General features: G+C 50.4%; 2 protein-coding genes across 5 annotated transcripts in view; one reads left to right on the top strand and one right to left on the bottom strand.

The window, feature by feature from the left end:
- Nucleotides 1-85: 85 nt before the first annotated feature.
- Nucleotides 86-14701, top strand: LOC122370932 (macrophage migration inhibitory factor homolog). 2 transcript variants are annotated; one of them, XM_043346884.1, is made up of 3 exons: nt 86-401; nt 1044-1216; nt 14296-14701. In XM_043346884.1, the coding sequence occupies exons 1-3, from the start codon at nt 186-188 to the stop codon at nt 14369-14371; spliced, it is 465 nt and encodes a 154-aa protein (XP_043202819.1). In that variant the 5' UTR covers nt 86-185; the 3' UTR covers nt 14372-14701. The 2 variants fall into 2 exon arrangements, with proteins under 2 accessions (XP_043202819.1, XP_043202820.1); XM_043346885.1 differs by lacking the exon at nt 14296-14701 and adding an exon at nt 1702-2075.
- LOC122370930 (dixin-like) overlaps nt 3147-25456 on the bottom strand; it is a 44818-nt gene continuing 22508 nt past the window's right edge. Inside the window, exons 7-14 of one of the 3 annotated variants that reach the window (XM_043346879.1) lie at nt 22034-22733; nt 21270-21729; nt 18761-18898; nt 18416-18559; nt 18024-18139; nt 17709-17880; nt 4159-4323; nt 3147-3863 (exon numbers count right to left, since the gene is read on the bottom strand). In XM_043346879.1, coding sequence (XP_043202814.1) covers nt 3786-3863; nt 4159-4323; nt 17709-17880; nt 18024-18139; nt 18416-18559; nt 18761-18898; nt 21270-21729; nt 22034-22733 — 1973 coding nt within the window. In that variant the 3' untranslated portion in view covers nt 3147-3785. Of the gene's footprint in view, nt 3864-4158; nt 4324-16072; nt 16797-17084; nt 17250-17708; nt 17881-18023; nt 18140-18415; nt 18560-18760; nt 18899-21269; nt 21730-22033; nt 22734-25456 lie in introns of those variants that run through there. The other 2 variants (XM_043346881.1, XM_043346878.1) reach the window with 2 other exon arrangements.

Here is a 25456-nt window from a genome sequence, read left to right on the forward strand (position 1 = left end):
ATTGTGCTGGGCGCTGACCGCTCTGACCCCGGGCCGAATCCGCCCCAGCCGGGTCCAACTGACGAGCACCGTTTAGAGGGCGTCGATCCGCCGACGGCTCTGGCCCGTCCGTGTGAAGAGCGGAGCCCAAAGTCGAGCTGCGAGCTGAGGCGGCGAACATGGATCCCGTCGATGGAAATGCATAAATGCTGGTCGGCCGTATAACGCCCGGCAGATGGGCGCTGAAGGACGTGTCGGTGGCATACAGGAAGTTTTATCTGCTGCAGCGGCCCATCAGCCACCGGGAGAGCAGCATGCCGGCGTTCGAGATCGACACAAATGTCTCGGAGGACAAGATTACGCCACAGATCACCATGGAGCTGACCGAGCTGCTCGCTGAAATGCTGTCACTTGATGTCAAGGTGAGCTATCAGTTATTTGCCGTTAAAGTAACGAATACCATGCTGGCCCGTTGAAGCAACGAGGTAGGTAAGTACTTCAATCGCCGATTAATTGGAGCAATTGTCCGTGCCATTATCATGAACATAAATTGGCCTGTGTCCTTTGGATCTATTGGAGACATAACAAAGGTACAAACAACTGAAAACGAGAAGCCTTTACTGAAAAGCACTGCACAAATAAAACATGCTTGCGAAGTAGGGGAGTATGCGTAAATATCTTTCTATGCGTAAACGAGCGAAGCCACCGTCTATTCTCTTGTTCTCTTCTCGTGCCTACTCATCAAAAAGCAAGATTTTACGTTGAAACTAAGTATGACAATGTTAGTTCCGTCATGTGTTTTATGAAGAAAAATAGACGGCATGAGGGCATAATTGGCTCTCGCGGGATATCTCGCTGATAAGGGCGCTGAAGACCTCAGGAGTCCAGACAGCCCAAAGCCCAAGTCATCATCATTATCTGCAAATGCCTTCCAGGCTGTTAGTTAGGACTTGGCCTTCTCATGTGACTGATGCCGACGCCACACGATCTGACTGCAGACCATGCATTCGGCCTTGACTGCCTGCTTGCAGTGCATTCATACGCAAATGTCGCTGTGCCGTCAGTTCCTGTCTGTGATATTCCGGCCCAACCCGCGGATGGTGTGGGCCGGCACCGCGGAGCCCTGTGCCGTCTGTCGGCTCACCGCCATCAACAACATCGACGAGGAGCACAACCGCGGCTACACCGAGAAAATCTTCAAATTCATGCACGACAAGTTCGGCGTGCCCGGCGACAGGTTAGTGAGACTGAGATGGCGAACGCTGGTGTCGTTTATACGATTCCCTAAGTCTATCTTCATTATTGCTATTTAGGAAGTAAAATGCTTAGGTATATGTGTCCTAACATCTGGGGATGTAAACATTATCAGAGATAAATATTAGGTGCCAAATTTTAAATATAATTCATTTTTCATGCCGAAATCTGCTGACATTACCTGGCGCCATGATTATGAGAGCTCAAGTGACTTCATGACATCAGTGACAGTGAAGCAGTCAAAATTAAAGACGGAGCCAATTCGAATTCTGGGGTTTCGTTTTCGCCTTGCCCTGAAATGATAAAAAGTAGACGGACAGAACCGCTCTCTCCTTCATTGCGTACTTAACTATGTCTGGATAGAAAGTCATTGCAGTGACAGCGTGATCACCTCCTAAGAAATATACACCACTTAAATGCTTATTTAAATTCGTCATCATGAGCTGGACCTGTATGTCATGTTCCCAGGATGTACTCGATTTTCGTCACCCCCGGAGCCTCAAACGTCGGCTACACCGGTCGGCTGTTCTCCGATATGTAAGCGCAAGCTCGGTGAACACATGAACCGCCTTCGCCCCATCCCGCTCGCTCCGAAGACGGTAGGAGACACGAGTATTGCGGAGTGACATCTACGTGGTCATGAGACGAATGCACGGAGCGGCTGAGCAGACGGTTCGCTCTATGCTTTTCTTGCACTGTTAGATATTTCGTACTAGTTTGCCCGTGTTCCCGTTACTACACGTAGGTAAAGTTATGTTTGACTTTGTGATGCAGCGTTTTACGTTATCCCTATTGTCATATGCACTGTTACACAACTCTAATAAAGTGAGTTATTTGCTACATTTGATCGAGTCTTTTAAGGACCCGGACAATTACCTAAATCTGCGGTAAAAAGTAGGTCAAAGTGAAAAGGTTCACTGAATCGCGTTTCACATCCAGTGTCTTCCATTTAAACGGTTACTTTTCACGTCAACTCTGAAGCCGGGGCTGACTGCGGCAGTTGGGAAGTAAGTTGAACCGATTTCAGCCCCAAGGCAACGGTCTCAGAAATTCTGATTTTCCAGATGCCGCTCATTGAGCCGATCAGGGCCTCGTGAGAGCTACAGCCATGTCCGCCGTAGGGGAGGGGGAGCGTCGCTGGCCGTCAGTTGATTGGTCAGCCGAAGAGTAAGGCGCCCGAGGCGAGCAGAGCCACCGCCGCAGGCCGACAGCTGATTGGTCAACCGAAGAGACAGCTGCTCGAGGCGATCATATAGTTCCCGCCAGTCGCCAGCCGATTGGTTAGCCAGACAGACGGGGTGATCAGGTTACCCGGGCGCCGGCATCTCGGAGCCTGATGCCGGGAGCGGGGCGCTGGCCGCGCCGCAAAACAGACGGTGATTGACCTATCCCAGTGCTAATTCAGATTCAGATTTATTTAAATGAAGTCCACTATTGCCGATAGCAGTCGCTTTTCAATCATTTCCGTCCTGACGAGAAAACAACAAAAGGAAAATGGAAACAGACATTCACACACAATGCATTTAAACTCATGCATTTTGCATACATTCCCCCACTCCGCTGTAAAAGTTCATGCCACTGTATGCCTACCGTTCAGAGCGATTTAGTGAACAGCTCAGCCAAAGTGAACTGCCGGACAATGGTGCGTCGTTCACAAGCTATACACCTTGGAAACAACAAACTCCTTATCCGCTTGGATGCAGAGGAGCGTATGGGAGCCGTTTAATTTAGCAATCGTTCAACGAAATCATCGGATAAAATGTTCAACAATAACTGATTAATTAATAAGTTATAACGTAACGCTTAAAACGTTAATCCGTTTTCCGTTTTCGTCGTCTTTTCACACTGTTTTGCTGTGTCTGTTGATGACTCGCTATATTTTAGCCAGTCTTACTACAAGAGAAACGGCAAATTGACAAACAATTATTGTTTATTCATTTCTTGCACCGTCCATGAACGTTGTTGGTCGACTCTAAACAGTAACAAACAACAAAGCAACGCACAATATGTTGTAGAAAAGAGCTAACAAAATAATGATGTAAATCCTCGCATTCTGAGTAGTTGCGACTTACAGTAGTTCTTAACTCCGTTCCTTACACAAGACATCTAGACATTTTTACATCCGGTCCCTGTACATCGATCTTTGGCATTTGTTCGATCAGTTAAGTATATGTACTCCACAACCAATACGGTGTTAAGCTGAACCACTGGCTGCGTGTGCTAGCCAGAGAAGCGTTCTCCATATCGATTGTAAGTTCCCATTGCCACAACGTAAGCAAACTGGCTTATAACGCTTACCGTACCGTTTACCGTTTGCCATTACCGTAACGTTTACACGTGGGCAAACCTGATATCGTTTATAGGCTTATTGTCACATCGTTTGCACGTGTGACCCATCGTAAGCGCACACTGCAGGCCAAATTCACTGTGAAAGTGATCAGAGCATCCACACTGTATGCATCTGCATGGTTTTCACTTCAGCGAGTCAAGACGGGTCAGCCAACTTGTTCTACGAGGTGACGGTAAACTAGCTGACCAACTGGACCACTTCATCACACTCCGTGGTCCTCCACAACCCACGAAATCAGTTTCCCATCAAAGCCGGGGAGAATCTCGTCGTCGTTGGAAATCTGTAACGACAAAATACATTAGTGTGATGGTTTACCAGCAAGCCATTTGCGCTAAATACGTTTTCCTTAATATCCCCGCCATAAAATCGGAAGTTAAAAATAATTTGTAATACGTTTGATAAAACGAAAGCTAAGTAGGCTTAACTGTTTTTCGAATGATAACTGTAAAAAAACAACAAACATCGACATTTGACTATAATCTCATCAAACAGAAGTGAAGTGTGAGAGATAACCTAGCAAAGAGACTACGCCACTCTCTGTGCCATCGGACCAGCTAACTTGGTGATTGGCTTACCTCCTCTTTCACCATGCCAAATTCGGGATCCATGCTCTTGAAATGGAACCGAAAGTTGCCAGCTCTGTCAAAGATCTGTTTGAAGTCTCGCAGCGTGATTTCGCCGAGCTGTTTCGGAATCGACGATAGAAACGGCGTTAACGTCTTCTCCGTGTAGTAAACGACCTGTGGGACGATAAGGACATAAATTAGGTTCTCCAGTAGTTCAGGCAGAAGCGTTGATGCTGGTCACGTCCCAGCTCCGACAGGTTGTCGATCTGAGGAGATGTGGCGGTCGAGGCCACTGGGATCTGGCGATTACCGTCCGCTGGCAGCGGCCTCTGTGAATAGTCACTCGCCGCTTACGTCGGTGTCGCTCGCATTCAACAACATCGCTGGGAGATGCAAAAAACGTAGACGACAGCACATCAGTACCTCTATGAAGTGAGTAAGAAAGTTCCTTCGATCCAAAGAGCACGGCTTCACTTTTTGTACTCGGTAATGCTATAATTACAGGCATAGATAACATGAATGATGATAACATAATATCATTAATGACTCAAGCTATCGTCATAATCCCAACACTGCAGCGGTTGGAGTTTGGGCTTCAAGAACACCTGCCAGCGCAATGTAACCCACCTTGGTGAAGGAGTGGTGTCCCTGTATGCTGGTGATGGGTGCCCGACGGCTGGGCGCCGGCGTGCCCGTCTGCTGGTCGTGCCTGCCAGCCTCGGCGGCCGCCAGCCGGTCCAGCACCACGGCCAGGCACTGCTCCAGCGTGTCCAGCGTGTGGTGGCTCGGATCAGACTCCCTGCGGCGGCGGTAGGTACTCAGTCAGAGGACACAGAGGCGAGTCGGGAGTCGGGACACAGAGAGCGAGCCGCTACCAATGAAAACTTTGGACTGTGGTGCAGCTTGCAAGAAAAATTAATTTACTGATCTTAATTTATTTACTTTAACCCTATTAGTGGCAGGCTCCTGGCTACCCCATATTAGTGGCAGGGGGGGGGGCTGTTTACGACCCCCCCTTGATATCTCGAGATCTAACGGGCCGATTTTCAAAATTCAAACGGCATTCGATGTGGCTCAACGAGATCTACATTTCTAAAAAAAATTAAAATTAAAAAATGTCAATAGGGGGGTAGAGGGGGGTAAAAACGGGCAAATTGCAGATACATTTTAGACTGTTTATCACGGCCAGGTTTCTGAACCAATCTTAACGCAACTTTTGCCGATCGATAGAGAATGAACCAGGAATTCACATGGATCCTAAAAATATGCATTTTCAAAAATCATAGGCGGATACAGATCATTGAGATTGGGGGTACACAAAAAATATAGTAAACAAGGTTTTTGTTGGTACTGTTTCTAAAAAGGGTGGCAATGGTCTTGTTATGTTACAATTTTCTTATGAAAGAACGACTAAAATTGTATTGGTTATGCATAGGCGGTGTCAGGGCACCTATGTTGGGAGGTAAAAAATAACCCCCCTTTTTGGACGCCTGGATCCGCCTATTATAGCAAAAACGTGTCAAAAGAGGATGCACAATAACTTTGTATATGTTATCACATGATACCTTTCATTCACTGTTCGTAAAACTGGTGCAGCATCGTGATCTTCGCCCAAATGACTCCCTTCACGAATAGGGCCTCCCAATTCCCAGTGCTCTGGAGCCGCCCCTGGTAAAGTTATGAACTTGAAATTTTCAGGGAATGTGCCCAATTTAGTTTTAGGAAAAGTCAGAAAATTTCAGCATCGTAGCTTCAGCGGTTTCGGAGATATTCCCGAAAAACCTGAGGGGTGGATAAAAACAACCCCCCCCCCCCTGCCACTAATAGGGTTAAAAAATTATTTGGAGGTGAGCTATTGTTAGAGATCGTACACACGTCCTTGTTCTTGTATTGTGCATGCCAACATACCCCAGCCTACCATTCGTGGTCAAGCGCACCGCCTGACTGACTCACACACATAACTCACTTCCATCGTCGACTCAATAACAATAATCGACACACATTTTGAATAACACGTGCGCCTTCGGCGCTGGCGCCCTTAACATATATCCCTAACACCCCTCCCCTCTCCGAAACACGCTCACATCATACGGCTTTGTACACATGTCATCACTGCCGTGCGCCTCACTGTCTTCTCCCCGGCTCATCCTTTGCTGAACGGCGCCACTGGGCGCGACAGGCGCCCGTATCGTGTGAACACTGGGGTGGGTGGGCCATAAGCCACTTCTGGACCTTCTTCGGTAGACCCGGGAAACTCCACCGCGCCCAGTGGGGCTGGACCGGGAGCGCTGCCCAGCCATGCATCCACCAATGGGTCGGACACCCCGCCCCTGCCCTCTGGTGTAGGCGCTCCGCCTTGCACCTGGCCGGGCTCGGAGTTCAGGGTCCGTCCCACTGCGGGGCCCGGGCTACATTGGTTCCCTGCCGCGTTCAGTGCCTGGCAAGGCTTTAGGTTGTTGTGATTTAACACTTTCTCAGCGCTGTTATCATTCAGACCACGAGGGGGACGACGACGGCGTCGGCGGCGCTGTCGTCTCCGTCGTGCCCGAAGCACAGGAGGCAGCGGATTTTGCCCCGCTCGGGAACTGGTGACGGGTACTCCAACCCTAAGGAGAGCATTGCTGCCCAAGCGTCTGATCGGGGGCGACCCGCCCTTCATCAGGTCAGGCTCCACCGCACTGAGCCGGCAGCGGGTCTCCGCGCCCACGCTGCCACTCCCCACAACCAGTGCCGCCCCTCCCCTGTTGCTAGATTTTCCAGCCCGAAAAGAAGCGAGCTTGTCAGTGGTTTCCAGTGTAGGCGCACCGCCCTGCACCGGGTCAGACCCCTGACATGTCCCCTTACCCGCCGACGGACCGGGAGCTGACCCAACCAGGGTGGGCGCTGACTTCCGTCCCTTGAACACCCACGAGAATAAGGACAGCACGGAAGTCAGCAGATGCACCACGAACGCTGAAACTACCGAGGGAAGACAACAACCCTGAGAACTCTCGCCCCCCACCCGTCTCGCCGCGACCGATCCGAACCAATGGCCGAGAGCAGGGGCCAAAACGGCCGGCTCATCGTGACAGGCCTCGTCCCCTGTCGACCGCAGGCCTCCGTTGCCACCTCTCATCGATAACTCAGTCCCGGTGTCCACCAGGGCCCACACCCGCCTACCTTCAAATTCCATTTCAACAACAGACGCTACGATGTGGGACCCTGGTACAATCCCGGCTGGCATTTGTCCCTCAACGCCAGCTGCCCTTAGTTTCCCTGGTTCGGGATCTGTCCGGCACCGGGGCACGCGGGCGCACCGCCCATCGTGGCCGGGCCGTGCAGACTGCAGTCGGACATCCAATGGCCATCGCGTCTACAGCGCAGACAGAAAGGCCCTCCCCCCGCGGTACAAGTTTTGGGACAATCACGGAATAGATGCCCTATTTCCCCACACGCATAACACTGTCGGCTCTCAGTATGGCCGCGCCGTTTGGGACAGAATCGTCGGGTGTGTCCCGAATCACCACAGTCAAAACACCGAGGGGGTGGACGGCGGTTTCCTGATACGAATGCGGTGCCTCTCCGGGCGCCGCCGTCGCCATCTTCAGCGAGGCCGCCGGTGTTCTGCCTCCTCGGGCCGTCGGTGCACAGCTGTTGCAGAGCCTGCTGGATGTCGTCCATGCGGCGTTCTAGAGACTGGAGGGCCACGACCTGGTTAACGCCGGAACCGCCGCTTGAAGCCACCATGACTTGCGGTGTCATTGCCTCGTGTGCTCCCGCTGCCGTTCCAAACTGCTGCATGGCCACGAGCGCAGTCTGCTGGCTCTTGAATTCGCGAGCGATCCTCACCGCCGCGTCCAAAGAGTCTGGGCTCTTGTTGCAGAGCACGCTCTTGAGTCCGGCGTCTCTCAGCCCACATATGAAGAGGCCTCTCAGACTGGCGTCGAGGGTCGGGTCATCTGGAGCGACTCGCGGATGGGCCAGGCGGCCCAGCTGCCGCAGTCTGTCGGCAAAGTCCGACGCCGTCTCACCCGGCTGTTGACAGGCGCGAGCCAGCTCCACTTGTGCCTGCAGCGGATTCTGTAGTTGGCTATAGCGCTCTGCCAGGGCGTTCTTGGTGGTTTGATAGTCCCCGCGAATTTGCTCCGGCAGGGATGCAAAAAAATCCAGCGCACCACCTTGAAGCACGCTGATCAGACACGGAAGTCGGTCGGCAGCCGGTAGCGCCGAGGTCTTGGCTTCGAAACGACGCACCCATTGCTGCCAATTTTGAGAGCCGGTTCCAGAAAAATGCTCAAAGTGGGACATGAGCAGTATGTGGTGATCCATTTCGATATAACAGTTAAATGACCGCCAAAAAAGTCACGTGAAAAACGACAAAATATGCTTACGTTATCCGAGTGAAATTAATAAAACCGCTACAACTTCAGCAAGGACATGACTTAACAATGAAAATGATTTAGCGGCACGTAGGAAAGTGAACATGCGACCGCGCCAGTGTTAGAAATCGTGCACACGTCCTTGTTCTTGTATTGTGCATGCCAACATACCCCAGCCTACCATTCGTGGTCAAGCGCACCGCCTGACTGACTCACACACATAACTCACTTCCATCGTCGACTCAATAACAATAATCGACACACATTTTGAATAACACGTGCGCCTTCGGCGCTGGCGCCCTTAACATATATCCCTAACACTATGGCTAGTTTGAGCATAATTATGAATATTATGATGGTAGAAAATGACCTTATGCTCATGATACAATGAAATGATATTAAAATAAATCCAAAAATATTATGATATATTTCGACTTGCGTCGTCTTCAGAATGTACATTTTCAGAATTGTCGACGAGCAAATTCAAATCCTTTCAAAATAGCGTGCAACATTTTTGTGAGATCTCTGGCTAACAAATTACAGTCAGGTCATACCTATAATAAATTTTAACAGCGTACAATACAATGAATACAATATCACTGAATAATAATTGGATAAATATTGTCAATGCGACACAATACCTAAAAGTAACACAGGCATATGTTGTTTGTGCAGCACGCCAAACTCGCGAAAATGCAAAACCTATGCAGAGTGATTGACATGATAAGATGCATTCATACACTTATAATTACACATGTTTCAGGTGCGTACAACTAATACATACACACAGCAGAGTAAACATGACACCAGTGTAGAGCTCGCTGAGGTGGTGCACGAGTGGGGGGGGGGGACGCTGTCAACTGCGTCTACCCTACATCAAATAAGTACAAATGGCGATGAAAGACACACCTAACAAGTACAAGTTCTTCAGGTGAGACAAATAAAAAGAATGGATAAGCCAAAATAGAGACATGCTGACAAAAAAGAGGACGGAAGGCCAAGCATAGAACATCGCCTATGTGGGAGTGTAGGGAGGGGGATGGAGAAGGGGCCAGGATGAGGTTTGTGTGTTTAGGCATGGTTTTTGGTTTCTTATTTCAACAGATTCTGCTATTTTGAGATCAGCCACATCTTTACATACTCTCTCTATGCTAATTTTGAATGAGGATGACGATATACTACATGATGGGTGGTTGAGGTTGACATGGTCTCCGAGAAGGGTGTTTTTGGTCTTGTTTTTAGCATCCCGTAGATGCTCATTAAATCTTTCGCGGACTCTCCTTTTTGATTCACCTATGTACACAGCGGGTTTCTCATCACACAGGTTACATGTGATTTTATATACAACATTTTTGGTATGACAGCGGCTACGAAGGCCTGCTTCACAGGTGTGACATCTCTTTGATCCAGCAGGGCACGGAGGACTTTCGAGACCTGACCGTATCATATGCTTGGACACCGTTTTCCCGCTGACCCATGCGACCTGTGCCTTCAGACCAGACGAGCGCACCGCACCGTTCACTCGGCGCGCTAGTGTTTCGTCAATGTACGGGAGCGATATGTAGGTCGTGTCATTTTTGTTGCGTCCAGTGGTGTTGTGTTTGTGACCTTTCTGTGTGTGGTGCATGATCTTGTGCTTAGTTCTCTGTATGAGTTTGTTGGGGTATCCGTTGTGTCTGAAAAGTGTCTCTACGACCTTCATTCCTCGCTCTTTTGCCTGTCTGTCTGAACCTAGCCGTTTAGCCCGCAAGAGTTGTGAGTGGAGTACTGATCGTTTGCATTGCATTGGGTGTGCTGATGTGTAGTGAATGATGATAGGTGCAGCCATAGGTTTGATGTACAACTCTGTGCTGTAGGTGCCGTCTTCTTGTACTGTGATGATGGTGTCTAGGTAGGGTATGCTTCTATTTGGTGTCCTGTCAGTTCTTTCGATAGTGAATTTTAGCGCTGGGTGGAAGTCGTTCATAAACTGGAAATACTCGTCAAGCCTGTCTGCCCCATGGGTCCAAATGCCTAGCACATCATCGATATAACGCATGTAGGTCACTGGCTGGTACTGATAATTTTGAGAAGTCAGGATCAGGGATTCTACAGCATTCATGAACACTATGGCTAGTGGGGGAGCAATCCTAGAGCCCATCGCTACTCCTACTGTCTGTTTGAAGAACTTTTGACCGAACCGAACATAGTTATTGTTAAGACAGTGCTGTAGGAGCGTTTCGATATCTTCAACAGAGAGTCCAAAAGTGTCAATTTTGTCCAGATGCTTTTTGATGAGGTCCAGGGTGGCTGTGACAGCTTCGCTAGTGGGGATGTTGCCGTAAAGGTTCGTCACGTCTACAGAAAATACTATGGCACCCGCTGGGAGTCCGTGGGGAAACTGTGTCCTAAGTCGGTGTAAATAATCGTCTGTGTTAGTCAGGTGCGCTGGCACAAATGCAAGGAGCTGCGTTATGATCCGTTCCAAAAGCCATGCAAGTTTGTCGAGGGGGTCACCACATGCCGAGACAATAGGGCGAAGGGGAGCGTCTGTTTTGTGGGTTTTGGGGAGGCCATACAGTTCAGCCGTACGTGACCCCGCGGGTAGAACACTTTTCACAATTTTTTCGGGCACTTTGTCTGCCAGCGTGGTTTTAATCAATCTTTTTGTCTCTGCCTCAAGTTTAGGGGTGGGATTTGTAGTGACTGCTTCATAATCGTTCGTAATTTTTTCGGCTTTCTGTATGTAATCGCTCTTGGAGAGAATTACAAGCCCCTTGCATTTGTCTGAGCGCTTGACTATAATGTCAGGGTCATTGCCAAGCTCTTTCATTAGTTTTACATCGTTAGGTGTATGGTTGGGTTCCGTTGTCGATCTGTGGTTTTTGTGGTTCGACAACGGAACCCAACCATACACCTAACGATGTAAAACTAATGAAAGAGCTTGGCAATGACCCTGACATTATAGTCAAGCGCTCAGACAAATGCAAGGGGCTTGTAATTCTCTCCAAGAGCGATTACATACAGAAAGCCGAAAAAATTACGAACGATTATGAAGCAGTCACTACAAATCCCACCCCTAAACTTGAGGCAGAGACAAAAAGATTGATTAAAACCACGCTGGCAGACAAAGTGCCCGAAAAAATTGTGAAAAGTGTTCTACCCGCGGGGTCACGTACGGCTGAACTGTATGGCCTCCCCAAAACCCACAAAACAGACGCTCCCCTTCGCCCTATTGTCTCGGCATGTGGTGACCCCCTCGACAAACTTGCATGGCTTTTGGAACGGATCATAACGCAGCTCCTTGCATTTGTGCCAGCGCACCTGACTAACACAGACGATTATTTACACCGACTTAGGACACAGTTTCCCCACGGACTCCCAGCGGGTGCCATAGTATTTTCTGTAGACGTGACGAACCTTTACGGCAACATCCCCACTAGCGAAGCTGTCACAGCCACCCTGGACCTCATCAAAAAGCATCTGGACAAAATTGACACTTTTGGACTCTCTGTTGAAGATATCGAAACGCTCCTACAGCACTGTCTTAACAATAACTATGTTCGGTTCGGTCAAAAGTTCTTCAAACAGACAGTAGGAGTAGCGATGGGCTCTAGGATTGCTCCCCCACTAGCCATAGTGTTCATGAATGCTGTAGAATCCCTGATCCTGACTTCTCAAAATTATCAGTACCAGCCAGTGACCTACATGCGTTATATCGATGATGTGCTAGGCATTTGGACCCATGGGGCAGACAGGCTTGACGAGTATTTCCAGTTTATGAACGACTTCCACCCAGCGCTAAAATTCACTATCGAAAGAACTGACAGGACACCAAATAGAAGCATACCCTACCTAGACACCATCATCACAGTACAAGAAGACGGCACCTACAGCACAGAGTTGTACATCAAACCTATGGCTGCACCTATCATCATTCACTACACATCAGCACACCCAATGCAATGCAAACGATCAGTACTCCACTCACAACTCTTGCGGGCTAAACGGCTAGGTTCAGACAGACAGGCAAAAGAGCGAGGAATGAAGGTCGTAGAGACACTTTTCAGACACAACGGATACCCCAACAAACTCATACAGAGAACTAAGCACAAGATCATGCACCACACACAGAAAGGTCACAAACACAACACCACTGGACGCAACAAAAATGACACGACCTACATATCGCTCCCGTACATTGACGAAACACTAGCGCGCCGAGTGAACGGTGCGGTGCGCTCGTCTGGTCTGAAGGCACAGGTCGCATGGGTCAGCGGGAAAACGGTGTCCAAGCATATGATACGGTCAGGTCTCGAAAGTCCTCCGTGCCCTGCTGGATCAAAGAGATGTCACACCTGTGAAGCAGGCCTTCGTAGCCGCTGTCATACCAAAAATGTTGTATATAAAATCACATGTAACCTGTGTGATGAGAAACCCGCTGTGTACATAGGTGAATCAAAAAGGAGAGTCCGCGAAAGATTTAATGAGCATCTACGGGATGCTAAAAACAAGACCAAAAACACCCTTCTCGGAGACCATGTCAACCTCAACCACCCATCATGTAGTATATCGTCATCCTCATTCAAAATTAGCATAGAGAGAGTATGTAAAGATGTGGCTGATCTCAAAATAGCAGAATCTGTTGAAATAAGAAACCAAAAACCATGCCTAAACACACAAACCTCATCCTGGCCCCTTCTCCATCCCCCTCCCTACACTCCCACATAGGCGATGTTCTATGCTTGGCCTTCCGTCCTCTTTTTTGTCAGCATGTCTCTATTTTGGCTTATCCATTCTTTTTATTTGTCTCACCTGAAGAACTTGTACTTGTTAGGTGTGTCTTTCATCGCCATTTGTACTTATTTGATGTAGGGTAGACGCAGTTGACAGCGTCCCCCCCCCCCCACTCGTGCACCACCTCAGCGAGCTCTACACTGGTGTCATGTTTACTCTGCTGTGTGTATGTATTAGTTGTACGCACCTGAAACATGTGTAATTATAAGTGTATGAATGCATCTTATCATGTCAATCACTCTGCATAGGTTTTGCATTTTCGCGAGTTTGGCGTGCTGCACAAACAACATATGCCTGTGTTACTTTTAGGTATTGTGTCGCATTGACAATATTTATCCAATTATTATTCAGTGATATTGTATTCATTGTATTGTACGCTGTTAAAATTTATTATAGGTATGACCTGACTGTAATTTGTTAGCCAGAGATCTCACAAAAATGTTGCACGCTATTTTGAAAGGATTTGAATTTGCTCGTCGACAATTCTGAAAATGTACATTCTGAAGACGACGCAAGTCGAAATATATCATAATATTTTTGGATTTATTTTAATATCATTTCATTGTATCATGAGCATAAGGTCATTTTCTACCATCATAATATTAAAAAATTATTATTGAAAAATTAATTTACTGATCACAGATAAATATTAGGTGCCAATTATAAATCTTATTCATTTTTCATGTCGAAATCTGCTAACATTACCTGGTGCCATGATTATTGATTATGAGACCTCAAGTGACTTCATGACTTCAGTGACAGTGAAGGCAGTGAAGCAGTCAACATTAAAGACGGTGCCAATTCGAATTATGGGGTTTCGTTTTCTCCTTGCCCTGAAATAATAAAAGGAGACGGACAGAACTGCTCTCTCCTTCATTGCGTACTTAACTATGTCTGGATAGAAAGTCATTGCAGTACCTAAGGGAGTGATCATCTCTTAAGAAATAGGTATACACTATTTAAATGCTGATCAAAATTCATCATGAGCTGGACCTGTATGTCATGTTCCCAGGATGTACTCGATTTTCGTCACCCCCGGAGCTTCAAACGTCGGCTACACCGGTCGGCTGTTCTCCGATATGTCGTAGATGGCGAACACATTGAACGCGTTCACTCGCTTCCGCTCGCTCTGAAGACTGCAGGAGACCGCGGACTGCGGAGTAACATCTACATACAGTGGTCACGGAACGAATGCACGGGACGGCTCTACGGCCGCGCCGGTCCGCTCCATATTTTGTTGCACTGTTTACTTGACCTATAAACTATAGTTTGCCTCGGTGTTGCTATTCCTGCGGTAAAGTTATGTTTGATTTTGTGATGCAGAGTTTTACCTATACGCATTGTATTGTCATATCATCATATGCACTGTTAGGTACACATCTCTAATAAAATGAGTTACTTACTACGTGCAGTCCATACGATCGGATATTCGAGGGACCTTCCGACTTCCATTACCTAGGTCTAAGGTAAAAGATTTGTCAGAATAAAAAGGTTGGCTGAATCGTGCTTCAGCATCCAGTATCTTTCATTTAAAAGGACATTTTTTCACGTCAGCTTTGAAGCTTTGGTTGACTCTAACAATTGCAAAGTAAGTTCAACTGATTTCAGTCTCATAGCCATGGTTTCAGAAATTCTGATTTTCCAGATGCCGTTCATGGGGCTGATCAGGGCCGGTCTCGTGGGAGCTACAGCCATCTCGTCCGCAGGGGGCCAGGGGCGGGAGGGGGGAGCGGCGCAGGCCGTCAGTTGATTGGTCAGCCGAAGAGTAAGGCGCCCGAGGCGAGCAGAGCCACCGCCGCGGGCCGACAGCTGATTGGCCTGTCAGCCAGACAACTACTCGAGGCGTTCATATAGCTCCCGCCAGTCGCCAGCCGATTGGTTAGCCAAACAGACGGGGTGATCAGGTTACACGGGCGCCGGCATCTCGGAACCTGACGCCGGGAGCCGGGCGCTGGCCGCCGCAAAACAGACGGTGATTGACCTATCCCAGTGCTAATTCAGATTCAGATTTATTTAAATGAAGTCCACGATTCCCGATAGCAGTCGCTTTTCAATCATTTCCGTCCTGACGACAAAACAACAAAAGGAAAATGGAACAGAGATTCACACACAATGCATTTAAACTCAAGCATTTTGCATACCTTCCCCCACTCCGCTGTAAAAGTTTATGTCACTGTATGCCTACCGTTCAAAGCGATTTAGTGAACATCTCAACGAAAGTGAACTGCCGGACAATGGTGTGCCATTCCCTAGCTATACACCTATAGAAACAACAACCTCTTGCTCCGCTTGGATGCACAGAAGCGATGGGAGCCGTTTAATTTAGCGATCGTTCAACGAAATCATCGGATAAAAGTTTCAACTTTCAACAATAACTGATTAATTAATAAGCAGGGGGAGGCACTCGCCTTGGCCGTATATGGGCCAGAATGTCTAACGATTTCCGCCATGTTGTGTATACCAAAGTCTTGAAAAGTTGATCACTGCAATCAAACTGCAAGCATGAAGCAGCAGCACTTTTGAGTAGTGTACCTCTCACTAAACTGCACCTCTGCTACCGTACATGCAATTTATATTTCTGGTATACACAACATGGCGGAAATCGATAGACAAAAACAAGTCACCAATGCTCCTTCCAGTATATATTAGAGTTCAGTGTTAATAAGTTATAACGTAACGCTTAAAAGGTTAATCCGTTTTCCGTTTTCGTCGTCTTTTCACATTGTTTTGCTGTGTCTGTCGATGACTCGCTATATTTTAGCCAGTCTTACTACAAGAGAAACGGCAAATTTACAAACAATTATTGTTTATTCGTTTCTTGCACCGTCCATGAACGTTGTTGGTCAACTCGAAGCAGTAACAAACAACAAAGCAACGCACGATATGTTGTAGAAAAGAGCTAACAAAATAATGATGTAAATCCTCGCATTCTGGGTACGACTTACAATAGTTCTTAACGCCGTAAAGCAGCACAAAACTGTCCTTATACAAGACGTTCATGTTTACATCTGGTCCCTGTACATCGATCTTTGGCATTTGTTCGATCAGTAAGGTATATGTACTTCACAACCAATACGGTATAGTTCAGTTGAACCGCAGGCTGCGTGTGCTAGCCAGAGAAGCGTTCTCCATATCGACTGTATGTTCCCGTTGCTGGCTAACGCAATGAGACGCCGCGTACCGTACCGTTTGCCGTTTGCTGTTACCGTACCGTTTACACGTGGGCAAATCTAATATCATTTATAGGCTTATTGTCACATCGTTTGCACGTGCGACCCATAGTAAGTGCACAATGCAGGCCAAATTCACTGTAAAAGTGATCAGAGCATCCACCATGTATGCCTCTGCATGGTTTTCACTTCAGCGAGTCAAGACGGGTCAGCCAACTTGTTCTACGAGATAACGGTAAACTAGCTGGCCAACTGGACCACTTCATCACACTCCGTGGTCCTCCACCACCCACGAAATCAGCTTGCCGTCAAAGCCGGGGAGAATCTCGTCGTCGTTGGAAATCTGTAACGACAAAATAAATTAGTGTCATGGTTTACCAGCAAGCCATTTGCGCTAAATACGTTTTCCTAAATATCCCCGTCATAAAATCGCAAGTTAAAAATTATTTGTAATACGTTTGATAAGACGAAAGCTAAGTCTTCTCTAACTGTTTTTCGAATGATAACCGTAAAAAACAACAAACATCGACATTTGACTAATATCATCAAGTAGAAGTGAGGTGTGAGAGATAACCGCGAAGAGAGACTTCACCACCATCCGTGCCCTTGGACCAGCTAGCGTCGTGCTTACCTCCTCTTTCACCATGCCAAACTCGGGATCCATGCTCTTGAAATGGAACCGAAAGTTGCCAGCTCTGTCAAAGATCTGTTTGAAGTCGCGCAGCGTGATTTCGCCGAGCTGTTTCGGAATCGACGATAGAAACGGCGTCAACGTCTTTTCCGTGTAGTAAACGACCTGTGGGGCGATAGGGACATAAATTAGGTTCTCCAGTAGTTCAGGCAGAAGCGTTGATGCTGGTCACGTCCCAGCTCCTTCAGACTGTCGGTCTGAGGAGATGTGGCGGTCGAGGCCAGGGGATCTGGCGATTACCGTCCGCAGGCAGCGGCCTTTGTGAAAAGTCACCCGCCGCGGCTTACGCCGGTGTCGCTCGCATTCAACAACATCGCTGGAGACGCAACAAAAACCGTAGACGACAGCACATCAATACCTATATGAAGTGAGTAAGAAAGTTCCTTTTAATCCAAAGGGCTTTAGTTTTTGTACTCGGTAACGGTAATGCTATACATGTAGGCATAGATAACATGACTCATGATAACATAATAGCATAAATGATTCAAGTTATCGCCATAATCCGAACACTACAGGGGTTGGACACTGGGCTTCAAGAACGCCTGTCAGCGCGACGTAGCCCACCTTGGTGAAGGAGTGGTGTCCCTGTATGCTGGTGATGGGTGCCCGACGGCTGGGAGCCGGCGTGCCCGTCTGCTGGTCGTGTCTGCCCGCCTCAGCGGCCGCCAGCCGGTCCAGCACCACGGCCAGGCACTGCTCCAGCGTGTCCAGAGTGTGGTGGCTGGGGTCAGACTCCCTGCGGCGGCAGACAGGTAAGTACTCACTACTGAGCTACTCAGTCACCACTCAGGACATAGAACGGAACCGGTACACCGAGATCAGCCTCTACCACGATCTCGCCAATGTCACCGTAATATGTTTGTAAGCAGGTTTTATTACCTGAAGCTGGCCCTTAGGCTGGAGATGGCCTCTCTGAGAATGTGCAGCTCTTCCCTGCCCGAACCCCGCGTCCTGACCACTGGGGACTGAGGCGCCTCCCTGCTGCCATCTGTCGGCTGAAGAAACATCGGTGGCGTTAGCTTAGTAAGGGGTCAGGTCACTCAAACCTTACCCAGCGAGCTCAAACTATCGTGTGACTGTTGACATACGTGTATGTGCATTAAAATCATTTTATTAACAAGACTTTGAGTTCAAACTAAGTCGGCAACAAAACGCTTCAACGGTCGGAACTTAACAATACATAACCCGATAATACGGTTCTGATCTAACTATGGGGGTGGTGCTGATCCGTCTATTGGGATGCTGGCCCCACTGGGGAAGGTAGAACTCACCCGACTGTGGGAGGTGGCCAGCGCCTTGATGGCCTCGTCAAACTGGCTCTGCTGCAGGTGGATGGCCTTATCCTTGTCTGCCAGCTGGCGACGCAGCTGCTGCAGTTCTCGCTCCTGTGCAGACAGCCGAGCTCCCAGCTCAGTCTGCGAACAGACATCAGTCTCAGACAGTCAGTCACATAACTGTTCAACTTCATATTGATGAGACAAAGCAGCACTCCAAAGCAGTAACTACGCTTTAGAGTGTTAAGGTTCAGCTCCGTCTTAGAAAAAGGAAAGCTTGCTTCAAGCATTGGACGGTATCGACTGGCTGAGATCCCCGAGAGGTATTGCTGAAGCACCCACCTGACTTGTCCTGCCCAGCTCGGACTGGAGCACGCTGCAAGAGTCAGCTGCGCTGCTCAGTCGCGACTTGAGGAAGACAAACTCCTCCGCGGTGTTGGTGCCTCGAACCTCGGAGCCCTCCTGCTGGCCGTCCAGCAGCTGTCGGACATGGAAATTAGATGTGGCTTAACATCGACTAAACATACTGGGAACGGATAGCGGCTTCCTAATAAAAGGCCGGGCAACAGCACCCGAGAGGGACAGAAGCTCTGAGAAACATACACTGTGACAACTAATGAGCAGACAAAACGGTTTAACGACTGAAGTTACCGTGTCACTTTCGTAAAATACCAGCAAATAGAGTGAAACATATCAGCATTCGATAACCGGAATGGCTCGACAGGATGACCAGTAGTAAAAATGGCCGTACTATTCAAATCAGCGCAATAACAAACCAACACAGTAAAAACAAACCAGAAAAAATCGCAACTTTACAGCTACAGTGCCCGAAACAAAAGTATCTCAGACCAGTAAGCATGCTCCGGTGGTGCAAAGGGAAGAGGAAAAAGAGGAAGAGTAGCCGAATAGTATATAGGGCCTTGAGCCGAATAAAGCTGGGGCTGGCATGTCAAGACGATCGATCTATACGTAAAGGAGAATGTCATGGAGGGTTCCCAGTTCCCACTGCTCACGTCAAATCTGACGCGCTTCCTCTTTTGACTGAGTCGATTGCCGAGTCGTAGGAAGCCGCCGAACTTCCCTTTGACGAGCTTCATCACGAGTCGCGCATCGCTGACGTCTGCGGTGGCCATCGCACTGGTCTGATTCAATTTACACAACTGGCAGTCTGTGTGGGATGTGGAAACGACACTAGACCCTACGCAGCACTAGATAGCTCGAGTTGCCGCACTGGACACTCGGAAGCCGGCAAAGTCTGAAGTCCAAGCGCAGGACATCCGGAGCGACCCAGTCATGGAACTGGACACTGAGAATGAACTAATGCCGTCGCACTGAACACCCTCAGAAGTCTGGAGTCACCGCAGTGAACACCGAGCACTGTGCGGCGGAGTGGATCGCACCCACGGCCGCCGCCGTCGCTGCACTGGTCCGCACTGTGCGCCGGCCGGCCGACGGCCGCGGTGGCGATGTGGGGCGCAACTTTCTGCCGCCGGTCGGGCGGGTGCGAGCCGCCTCCCACCGTATGTGGGCCGCTGCAGCCGCCGGTTCCCACCGGCGCTCCCACCACTCGACGAAATGGCGTAACGCCCCAGGGCAGAGACGGCCGCGACCGGTCGGGTCCTCTGGCAGCCAGTGAGGATGAAACACCCCGGTGAGGTCACCTGGGGTAGCTGCCGAAGACAAACCCCTACAAATTGTTACTTCCATCAGCTATTGCCATTCTGAATCCAGCCTACCGCCAGCCTACCTGTGTCTTCTTCCTGCGTTACCCACGGCTCCATCCTAATGGGACTGGGTTATACATACTTCAGACGGCACACGTCCCAGACACAATAAAGCGAGCTGTCTGTAACATGTTACCGGAACTCGTCAGCGGGTGATCTACTTTGCAACGGTCGCGTCCGAGCCGCTGGCGCTGCGCCTCGGGCAGTTCCCAGCCGGACGAGTGAGGTCCGATGGGAGTATTTACACTGGTGGGAGTGGCTCCCGTTCTCACGGTGCCAGCTCGAGCGACGTTTCACCGCCATCAGTCTAAGTATAGTAATATCGGCGCACGAACGCATCTTCTGCGGATGTTTTGTTCTGCATTGCAGGTGACGTGAAGACTGAAGAGAAAGCTCCTGGACGTCGCATGACTGAGCGTCCGCGCGGGTATAAATGATTAATGTGTGCATAAACTATACGTTAATCACTATTATCCCACGAATGGTTGATGCCAGCCAACCACAAAGTTTCCAGGCCCAGGACGTTTCCATCCCATCTCCCTCCTCAAACTGGCAATAGGGCGACGTGGCTGTACAAGCGGTAGGTAGTGCAAGTAACGCCTAAAACTAGCAGTCATTTTCGTTGGAAAGCGAAACAAGAACGTGAAGTTCTTTACGGTCAAAGTTCATGTCACCGAGGACACCAATTCGTCGTTTTGTGCTCGGACATCCGGTACTGGCAGATGAACGGTAGCGCTTGAACTTCCGACCAACGGTAATGCTCGGAAGTGGACGGGCTAGACGATGGACCCAGGTCAACTCGGCACGGTCCCGGCTCTGAAGTTGATAACCTGCCGGTACTGAGTCAGGTGTAGCAGACTGATTGAAACGATTGGCTCACACCATGCGTGAGTATGTATATGTAGATGCGTGAGTAGGGAAGAGGATGGAAGGAGAGAGAGAGAGAGAGAGAGAGAGAGAGAGAGAGAGAGAGAGAGAGAGAGAGAGAGAGAGAGAGAGAGAGAGAGAAAGAGAGAGAGAGAGAGAGAGAGAGAGAGAGAGAGAGAGAGAGAGAGAGAGAGAGAGAGAGAGAGAGAGAGAGAGAGAGAGAGAGAGAGAGAGAGAGAGAGACGGTGCTGGTTACGTACGCTCACCAGCTCCTGAAGAGCTACCAGCTGTCGGCGGGCGCGGCTCAGCTCGTGCAGCAGCGCCTCGTAGCTGGGCGGCTCGTCAGTGGAGGACGGCCCGACCAGGGGCGGCGGCCGGGCCGACCAGCCGTCCGCCTGCACGGAGCGGCGCAGCGCCGAGTGGCGCCATAGCTGGCCGGCCGCCGCGCCCGGCTCCGGGCGGCCCCAGTTCTCCGAGCGGCGCTGTGGGGTCCCCCGCAGCCACTCGGCCACCGCCTGTTCCCGGCTGCGGGCCATCGAGGTGGTGGGCGAGCCGTGGCTGGAGGAGCCCTCCACCTCGCCGCGGCTGCCCAGACTGCGCTGCTCGGGCTCGTCGGTGGCCTGGCGCGTCCCACTGCCACCTCCTCCGCCGCCGCCGGCGCGACTGTCCGGTGTCTTTGGCAGCAGACGGCGGCCGCTCATACGGTGCGTCGTGTTGTACCTGTAACGCGAAAAAATATATAAGCAAACCAGGACACGGGTGCAGCCTAAAAACAAACTTTAATGACTTTTTTATTCAGACATAAACATGAATAAGAGAAGCAGAAAATAAATTCGCCTCTTGGCATGTGCCCTGAAGGGACTGTTTTACTGCTCTCCTTCATTGCTTCCGAGAATATTGTAAAGACCGCGAAACACGTCGTACTGAAAGAAACTTTGCAAAACGTAATTTCTAAGAGCTTTCATCGGGAGCACGAGGCAATTAACTATCACGTAATGCCGCGACCTGCGGGGCCGGAGCTAACCTGAACTCGCCGCTGGTATTGGGCGAGCTGGTGCCCGTGCTGTGCGCCGTGTTCTCCCAGCAGTCGAGCGCCGCCGGCCGCACGCCGTGCCGCGGCAGGCTGCTGAACCCATCTACAATGGTGCGGCGCTGTCGGCCGGCCGTCTCGACCGTCAGAGACGCCGGCCCGTCACCCTCCTGGACCGGGGACGGCCGGCCGCGCGGCACGTCGTAAATGCGCTCGCCGGTCGGCGTGCGCTCGCTGGGCCGGCTGGCGAAGCTGCTGCTGCGGGGGAGATTCTCGTACAGCGGCGGCCCCGGCAGGTCCCACTGGCGCCGGCCGCGCCGCTCCGGACGCTCCGACGTCGCCGACGGCTCCTCGTCGCCATCGATGCAGGTCTCGTCGCCGTCCTCGGCCGCCACGCTGCCCCACTGGTGGCCGGCCACGCTGGGGAACCGGCGCAGCGGCGCCACGCTCAGACCGCCCTCCAGCAGGTGGCCGATCGACTTGCGGTTGCCGGGTACGTTCAGGTTGGGTGTGGCACTGCTGCTGCTGGCCGGCGCTGGCCGCCGAGCGGCGGGCGTGCTGGTGCTGCTGCTGGTGCCGGTCGTGTTGGTGGTGGTGTTGGTGGTGGTGGTTGCGGCCGGGGTGGACGTCTGCTGATCGGCCGGCGGGTCGGCGGTCTCCTGAGACGACGACCACGATGTACCGCCCGGCGCCGCTGGGGAGAGAATCAATGTGAGTAATCAATGTCTGATCAATGAACGGTTTCGCTAAATGTGGCCGATAAGGTGTCATTTATGCATCGCCGGTCATAACTTTCACGCTCTTTTACCGCACGCACGTCTGAACTATAACAAAACAGTGAAACTTTCTTATTATAGCTTTTACTAGCTTACATATAGCTTTCTTATTTGTCATTTAAACATTAAGCATACTTTAAGCTGTCCGTATTTTTCCCCGCGTCGATCGGTCTGCGGTCACGCTGCCTACAAATTATGGAAAACATCGACACCTCCGTGATTCAAATCATCCAATCTGATAATTATTTCCGCTACACGGCCTTCTGAGCGTCCCGCCGTTCTTGGCGCTCGAGTGCGCGTCCCGACTCGGGACTCCCACGTCTAGGGAGGGAACACGAACATGACCAATGGTGTGTAAACACGATATGGGATTATAGGTAACGGGATACATTCTCAGTTCACGTATCTGCGACCGGTTTCTCAAAATGTTGGAATTTCTTTTTCTATTCACTTCTACCCCAACAGGCCATTGTTGCCCAATTATTGGGAACGTTCCTTCTCCTTCCTCACTAGGTTACGGATGCTGCAGGTGAGCAGGAGCCTGTATCGCTCATGGGGGACACGTCCAGGGGCCGGGAGGCACCGGGGATCGAACCCGGGTCCGTCCGAACCACGGGCAAACCCTACCGCTGCACACCCAAGCTTACACTACCGATGCTTCCTTGTGCCTTACAATTCACTGCCCTGTACTAAATAACCGGCTACTGACCACGACTCAGTTCCGTATTCGCTGGTCATTGCACAGTGGACACGGATACGGGTCAGCCGTCAGCTCAACATTCACTACGAGTAAACTCCGTACTTGCTGACTGCTGGCCATTGCATTGGTTACGGGTATACCCGTCAGCTCGGCCAGTCAGCTCTGCCTCTGTCATAGGTCAGTCCATAGACCACTATACTATCGTCAGTCTGAATTTCTCGGCCACCGGACACGGGTATATGCGGGTCGGCTCGACCACAGGCCATCTCGGTATTCATTGGCCCCTGCTCAGTGGTAAGGATTCGCTCTACCACCGGTCACTATTCACTATTCAGCTCGATTACCGGTCAGCTCGGTATTCACGAGCCACTGATCACCAGTACGGAACGCTGGCCACTCAGGTCGACCACGGGTCAGCTCGATCACGGGTCAGCTCTTTACTCACCGACCACGTGACCGCTGGCGGGGCGGGGTCGTCTCTCGCTGGCCACCATCTCCCTTCCAGCAGCACCGTCCCGTCGGACACGACACTGCCTGCAGCCACAGCACTCAGCACCCACTGGCGTCGACCATCGACCAGCCCCCGCGGTCCGGACTCCCGGAACGGACCGCAGCGCCAGATGATTGCCTTGTGGCGCCACTAATCACCGTAACGGAGCAGAGACGGCGGTGTGGTCGGACGGCCGAACCGACTGGGGAGAGGTAGCAGCCAGAGCAGCGGGGCGGACTGTGGCGAGGCAACCGGAGCAACGACATGGGATGGTAGCGAAAGACGGCTTCTGAGAAGGAATGACGTGAAAAGGGCATTGGGGGACAGGCTGAGGAGCTGAAGTACAAGTGACAACTCTGGTCTTATGGCTATCATATTCTTCGACCTTCCCACTTTCCCAGTTCCCATCCATTTCCGAGCGATCGTCGTAGAACGGTAGATATCGACTCGAGTGATTATACGAGCATAAAGGCACTGTTATATCCCAATTCTGAGTGAACGTCACACCCCTTTACTGAGCACGTCAAACCCTTTCACTGAGCGATCATTGCATCTCAGAAAGTACCGGGCAGCCACCATCTCCGACTTAGAGTGACCGTCGTACGTCGGCACCGAGTGACCGCTATGAAGCGCCGACGCGGCTGGCGCGCGGCAGCTGCCGGTGCGGGCAGACAGGCGGCCGAACGGCGGGCGTCCAAACGACGCGGTGGCCGGTCGGCGTCTGCCCAGTCGGACACCTGTCACTCGCTCCCACGCCGTCACGTCGGTCACACGGTGCGACACTCCTCCCCTCTCTCCATGTCTCTCTACTCTGTCCACTGCCGCGACCAAAAGACGGCTATGCGAGGCCCACTCCGACTGGTAAAGCAGTGGAGTGAGACGTCTGAAAAACTTCCGGATATGTGTGTGGGGATGAAAACGCGTAAATTTTTATCCATACAGAATGACATTGACACTATTTTTATCACCATACTTTTTAACAGCAGGTATAAATTAATGCAAGATCTTTTTTTAATACGGAGTTTTTATTGTGAGCGGTCAGACCCGCTGTAACGCTTTCGAGAGGCTTATATCTCAGAAATCACTGGGCCAATTGATTTGCGAGTCTTCTTATAGGGTAACTGGACTCCTTTTATCAAGTATCAGACTACTCTCGATGCATGTGTGTGGCCACAAGTACACGTGCCACGTGCGAAATGAAGAGGTGTAAAGTTTGTCCCCATTACAATTTAGCAATTATCTATCCGGGTCTATGTATTACGTTGAAACTTGGCATGTCGGTAGGCACCGACCGGACCAGGCACATTTCCATGTGTTGCGGTTGAGATGCTACTGCTACTGCACGTGTGCACGTGCAGGGGTCGGTTCCACATCTCGAGAACGACTGGGCCGACTGCGGCCAAATTTGTTACGTCGTTGGGGGACTAACCCTCGCCGGACCTATTGGTTTT

This window comes from Amphibalanus amphitrite, unplaced genomic scaffold, assembly GCF_019059575.1.
Source record: "Amphibalanus amphitrite isolate SeventyFive unplaced genomic scaffold, NRLGWU_Aamphi_draft 001185F_arrow, whole genome shotgun sequence".
NCBI classification, from domain to species: Eukaryota; Metazoa; Arthropoda; class Thecostraca; order Balanomorpha; family Balanidae; genus Amphibalanus; species Amphibalanus amphitrite.